This window comes from Teleopsis dalmanni, chromosome X, assembly GCF_002237135.1.
Source record: "Teleopsis dalmanni isolate 2A chromosome X, ASM223713v2, whole genome shotgun sequence".
NCBI classification, from domain to species: domain Eukaryota; kingdom Metazoa; phylum Arthropoda; class Insecta; order Diptera; family Diopsidae; genus Teleopsis; species Teleopsis dalmanni.
The window spans coordinates 29858265-29865655 of NC_051848.1; the positions used below are offsets into that span (position 1 = coordinate 29858265).

General features: G+C 26.7%; 1 protein-coding gene across 1 annotated transcript; it reads left to right on the forward strand.

The window, feature by feature from the left end:
* The first annotated feature begins 363 nt into the window (after positions 1-363).
* Positions 364-6830, forward strand: LOC119689709 (probable cytochrome P450 4ac1). The gene is made up of 8 exons (XM_038104598.1): positions 364-830; positions 893-1096; positions 1175-1256; positions 4146-4246; positions 4324-4600; positions 5051-5268; positions 5775-6086; positions 6150-6830. The coding sequence occupies exons 1-8, from the start codon at positions 632-634 to the stop codon at positions 6305-6307; spliced, it is 1551 nt and encodes a 516-aa protein (XP_037960526.1). The 5' UTR covers positions 364-631; the 3' UTR covers positions 6308-6830.
* Positions 6831-7391: the final 561 nt, after the last annotated feature.

Consider the following 7391-nt stretch of genomic DNA (forward strand, 5'->3'; position numbering starts at 1 on the left):
CTTGCGAACCCTTACAAGCTTAGATCTCTACCTGTTATGGTTACGATCAATATATATTTCTTTTACAAACAATCTCTGATGATGTGTAACAGGTGTAAAGGTCGTGCATAGCTGACTATAAAAATCTTATATTTCATTGTCAATAATTGATATTGCATAAGGTTTCGAATAGTAAATAAACAAATTTTTTCAACAATTATTTTTAATTATAATAATATTAACATATATTTTCGTATAATTCCATACTGGCTTATACAGACACAAACGTACACATATATTTTTCCGAAGTATAGCAATGTTTCGGTTCAGTGGCTTAACGTAGAACGCTTATCACGACCGATACGTACTGACTATAAGGTTCTAATCACTCATTTCAATGTTGAATTATTCTGCAGAATTTTATTGTGCCGCTTTAGTATGACTTATCGCTTAAATGTAATTCAAATATGAAAGATATGAAAATTGTGAATAATTAGTAATTATACTTAGTAAGGCAAACAAAACAGTTGTGCAGTTTAGGGAAGCTCCGACTAACAGAGATAGAGCAGCAAAAATCGAGTGCATAAAGTGTTTTAAATGAGAATATAATTAAAATTTTAAAATTAAAAACAAACAAAGCTCATTGGAAGAAATGTGGTTCTTTTTAATTTATTTTGTTTTAATTTTATTAATTATACTTTTAATAAAACACTTAAATAAAACTTATTATTTACTTTCGCTTTGTAAGCGAGTAAAAACCGTCGATGGCGCCGAACTCTCGAGCAAAATAATGACGATACCCGGCAAAACAATATTTGGTAATAACTTCGATGTGCTAGACATGACTCCAGGTTTGAACAGTTGATTTATTATAATTTTGATAATTACATATAACACTATATGTAATTTGTAGAAACCATATTTCAATTTATACGTACAAATAACAAAATGTCGGGTGGCAAAAGTTATATGCTGCATTTTATGAATGCGGCGGTCTATAATGTAATAAATGCCGAAGATGCGGAAGAAGTTCTTCAAAGCCAAAATCTGATAAGGAAAAGTGTTATTTATAAATTGATAGAGCCATTTCTAGGTGAAGGTCTTTTGACAAGTACAGGTCTGTTGATATAGCTTCTTCAATTCCATCGATTTTATGTAATTTTCAGATAAAGTATGATAAAGATTTCTTTTATAGATCGTAAATGGCACTTCAGACGTAAGACACTAACACCAGCTTTTCATTTCACAATTCTACAAACTTTTCTAGAAGTTTTCAAGTAAGTAATATTAAGTTTGAAACACATTTAAACTAGATTATATATTAAACCAAAATTTGAAGCTGAACTTAAACTGATAAGGCAGGTTAACAAACAAAAATCTCAACAATATAATCTGAAGTCCGCTTTTTGTTTTGTAGCCTGCTAAATTTTTTAATGACTTGTGATTTTATATAAAAAAAAATTATATATAAAAATAAATTATATATAAAAAAATTATATATAAAATAAAATTCTATTTAAAAAAATTATATATAAAAAAATTTAATTGAAAAATAAAAAATGTATTTTGAGTGAAATAAATTACTTATAAAACTTATAATCTCTTATAAATTAAGCTCTTATCTCTTCGACGCTTGCAACAAAAAAATTCATTTCTTTATCTGTACTTTAAAAGCTGCTCCCTTTTTTTTAAATATATCATTAAATACATTTTTTCACAATTATTAAGTGTATATAAATTATGATCAAATATTTATCGAGACAACCTAAAAAAAATCGCAGATATGTTATGGACTAACAGCTGCTTGGGTGATGCTACTTTTGGTACTTGCAAAACAATGGATAAAAAACGATTTGAGTAATGTTGAAGGACTATTTTTTTAGTTGAGAGAATGACAAGAGAATACAATGAATTAAAGATTCTCTTTAACGATGTTACACTATTTGGTGATTTTCTAAGTTTAAATGCGACCCTACAACAGCTATGACGATGCACATGCTATGTTCTCGATTTCCGTGGATCTTCAATAGCAGGGCTGCAATCGCGGGCTAATACAAATCACTATACAGATTGAAGGGCCGCAGAAACAAATACATATGTTACATTCAGAGTTGTTTTCGACAAAAAAAAAATACGGTTATAATGTTAAATTCAGTTTTATTAATTTATCAATTTAAATACATTTATTTGGTTCACCATAGAAATAAAATAATGTGATTTCACCAGTGCACCAAAAAAAAATTTGAATAATTTTAGTAGATTAGACACAGGCCGCATGTGGCCAACGGGCCGTACTTTAGACAACCCTGTTCTATAGCACCAAATAAATATTTCCGAAACAAATTTAAGGTAAACTAATTTTTAATACCTAATAGAATAGATACGGTTTTCCATTTCGTAATCCTGATTTAGCAACGCTGCAAGAGTAATTGGAGCTGTCATCATATACTCAATTCAAAATTTTCCATCTTGAAATATAGATCATGTGATGCATAGAATATACGCTCGAATTTTTATGTCATGAGACTCAGGTTTACTTTTCACTTAGTGGATCAAACAAAATTATCGTATCTGGGGTAATGAATGTCTACACAATGATCTTTTTATCGGAAAACTATTCCAACCACAAGGAATCAATGTATGGTGTGCCACCCTTTTAGAAAATGACAATGGTATATACAGTGTGGTATTTGATCTGGAAATGTAATAAGCACAAAATTTTGATAAAAATAATTATACACATCGCTACAAGTCTCTTCGCTACAAGTATATAATTACCAATTTTTTTTTTTACATGAAATTGAAGATATGAATACAGAAGATATATAGTTTCAACAGGACAGAACATTACTATTGTAAATTCTTCATCAAGATCATGCTATTTATCACCACTCTACTTCTTTTTATGGAATTAACCCTTTGGGTCTGGGCTTAGATGGATGTTATTATAATAAGTTTTAAAAAATCGTCGGAGAGTATCTAATACATAATATAACCGGTTTCAACTATTTTTTACAATATCATTTGTTATTCTTCAAAGGCGTTCAATGCTTCAATGCTTAGTGTGTGTATGACCAGCTAATGAGTGAGAGGAACAAAAATGATTTTTCTAATTATTTTTATGATTAAATGTCGAAAGATCGAGAAGAAATTAACGATGACGCGAGGTTTGAGAATACTAACACGTTCATCAATGATATAAAAGCGGAAAATTTTAATTGATTGTGCTGTCCGTTATATATAAAACAATTATCATTAGAGAGATTGCTTAAGAAATAGCAATGGCATATAGATTATAGAAAGCAATTTTCAGACATGTTTTAGATATATAACGAATGACAGGAAAACTCGTTTAGGGCGACTGAATTTTTAATAGAAATTGCAAAACGTAACCACTGATAAATTATTCTTTAAAAAGTGTGAACTCAAAATTGGAGAGACCCATCTGGAATATTACAAGGTAACAACACAATGACTGCCGTAGGTACTAACTAGAATGTCAATTTATTAGAAAATAAGTAATATTTATTGGCTTCTTCGAAAAATAATTTAATTAACTTAATTTTAATTGTGTTTCTTTTTTACAGCCAACTCGGACTTAAGCCACATAATCGTAATATAGTTTGACATATTAAGCGATAGGTAGATAAAAAAGGTGTGGGACTAGATTATGAACAACATTTAACTCAAAACAAACGAAATTGTTTTTCAAACAACCCTATATATTATATTTATTATAAGATCAGAAAAATATCATAAGAAAAAAGAAATCTTCATGGAAAGTAAAATCTTTTATTAGAAAGATGTTAATATATTACTTTTTGAATACAAAAAGTAATATATGAGAGAATGTATTCAGTCCTATTAGAAAAATAAAACCCTCTATTTTTTTATATATTAGTTTGATTAATTGTTTCTTTTGTTGTGAGAATCAAGTTTTCCATATTTTTACAATGTAAAAATTTCAAATAATGCGGATACGAAATAATATGGAAAATCTACAGATTGTCATTACCTCCAAAACTGAAAATGGATTGCTTTCATAAATTGTATATCATAATTGATCCCATGTACATTATTTAGATTTACATAAATCAATTAAAATATTCATAAAATATATCAAATACATAGAATAATTTTATTAAAATAAATAAAATTTATTACAGAGAGGAAAGTGTAAAGCTTTTGACAATATTTGGCGATTACGTTGATAAGACCATGGCTCTGGAAGACGTAATACCACAATTCACACTAAATAATGTCTGTGGTGAGTATTCAAATATAAATTTTTGCATAGAATAAATTGTTTTAAATTATATCCGTAATAATATATTTTACTTTTAGAAACTGCACTGGGTGTTAAATTAGACAATGTACCTGGCAGTAAAGAATATCGTCAAAGCATACATGCAGTAGAGCTAATACTTGTACATAGACTTTGTAATCCCTTAATGTATTATAACATTATTTTCTATCTTTTTGGAGATTACAAAAATCAAAGCAAATATCTGAAAATTGCACACGATTTTTCCAGTAAAATTATTCAAAAAAAACGCGAAGAGTATCACAGTCTTAAACAGGCTGAAATAGAAAAAGGAATAATACAACAAGATGAGTTCAGGTAAATATTAAAGTAACTGAAAATAACTTCAATAAAAACTAGATATGTAAATCAATACATAATCGCTAATACCTACCCATAAATATATATCCATATATACGAATATATATTATATATAAATATTTATATATCACATCATCCAGTACCCAGCCATAGAATCAGTTTATAAGCAAATACTGAAACTTTTGGAGAAGAATTAAAACCATTGTGTCATTGTAAAGCCCGCCTATTTGGATGGATACAACATATTTTTACAAAAAGAGAATATTGTTTTTTTATAATTAGTCTAGCTACTTTCTGAGTCAGATATTGTATATATTATTATATATATAATAATTGTATATATTTTTATATATATACTAATTGTATATATTATTATATATATAATAATTGTATATATTATTATATACAATATTATATATTTCATGTTCTGTTCCACATAATTTGAAGTGATGTTTATGGGAAGAAGAAACGATATGCTATGTTGGATACGCTTCTGGCAGCCGAAGCACAGGGTCAAATTGATCATCAAGGCATTTGTGACGAAGTAAATACTTTTATGTTTGAAGGTTACGATACCACTTCAACTTGTTTAATTTTTACCATATTCAATATGGCTCTAAGACCCGATATACAAGATAAATGTTTCAAGGAAATCGAGCATTTAGGTAAGTAACTTTAACACTACATATGTATAAAAACAAATATAAAAAAATATAAATAATATAAAAAAAAATAAAAAAGCATAAAAAAATATAAAAACATATTTAAAAAAAAAAAATATATAAAAAAAATTATAAAAAAATAAAAAAATATATAAAAAAGAAATATAAAAAAATGTATAAAAAATAGATTATATATATATAAAAAAAAAAAAATACATAAAAAAAATAAAAAAAAACATTAAAAAAATAAAAACAAAATTTTTAAAACAAAAATATTTGAAAAAATCCAACAAAACATAAAAAAATAACAAAAAATTAAAAAAAAAATAACATAAAGAAATTAAAGAAAATATTTAATATAAATATAATAAATATAAATATAAAAATAAAATATTAAAAAACAAAAAAAAATAATTTAAAAAAGAAATGGATTCATATTAAAATTCTATACTATAGAATATGTGCTTGCCATATAATTCTTTATAATATATTTTTTATTTTTCTTATAGGTGATATAGAAAATCTTACAGTATTCGACTTCAATAAACTGGAATATCTAGAATGTGTAATAAAAGAAAGCCTACGTCTTTATCCATCTGTGCCATTTATAGCACGTGAGTGTGAGAAGGAAACTGTTATAAATGATCTTATCTTCTCTCCGGGTTCACAAATTAATGTGCACCTATTTGATATCATGCGTGATCCAAAACATTTTGATAATCCAACTGAATTCAGACCGGAAAGATTTTTACCAGAAAATACAACAAATAGACATCCATTTGCTTTTGTACCTTTCAGTGCGGGACCAAGAAATTGTATTGGTAAATATATTTACAAAAAATTTCTAATTCTTCAGATCCTTGAATCTTTTTAAATACTTTTAGGTCAAAAATTTGCGATACTGGAGATTAAAGTTCTTCTAGTATCATTGATAAAAAAATATCGGTTTTTACCAGTAACACGATTGGAAGATATTATATTCGAAAATGGTATCATTTTGCGCACAAAACAACACGTTCACATAAAACTGACAAGAAGATAAATCATTTAAGGATCAGAAACGATGAATGAAATAGATAATAACTTTATAAGGTTGACTTTATTGATTTATACTTATATTTGAAAAGAACTTAATGCAATAAAATTTACTTTTGTATATCTAAGTATATATATATATATTAAAATAATTGTTATATAATATTGACGAGTTTTTAAGATTTTAAATGTATTGTTCACTGGTGACGTTGGGTGTGCGAAACGCATTATTTTAGGAAAAACGGACACGAAATACCTTCATAAAAGTTCCTTTTAATAAAGTGTACGAAGATATGACACCGAAGATAGTCCTAAGCAATAATTGATAACAGATGGCATACCACAAAGATCAATACTTATCACTACACTATACACTATATTGGAACTCCCTTATTATGACTTATTATAAGTATAGAAACTAAACGGATTATCAATAATTAATTGACGCCTAAATATTAGGATTATGTAGTGGCTTTACGGTGCAATGTTCAATTTCATTCTATCTTATGCATTTCTTGTTCTGTGGACCATAGCACAACAAAATATATATATAAAAACTTTATATATCTATATATCTATATAAAAACTTTATTTTATAGTTTAAATCAATTCTTATTAAAGATTATTGTATGAAATATTTAAAAATGTTTGTTTCTTTTTTAGGTTTAATCAAATTGTTTACAAAATTATCGTTAGAAGAAAAACGAGTCATTCTTTTTGTACTAATTTATTAAGATATTAACTTCAGAATGAGACACATTAGATGTGGGAATGGGACCGTCATCTTCAATGTTATTTGACGTATCATTATCAATTTTGAACTTATATTCAGATCTAGTTTCACACATTTGAACTTGCATTTTTGAATGTGTTTCATTAAAGTGCGCATATTGGGAATTTCCCTTATTTTTTTTTTTTGTAAACTAAGTACGAACAATAACATTTATCAATTTTTTAATTTATTATTATTATTAAAGAATACACTTCAAATTGGTTTTTTTCCATCTTTTCTTACTGGGCAATTTCATTCTACGATTTTGCCGAGAGACAATTGGGAAGGAACCATTACCATTTTATCACATATTATAAAA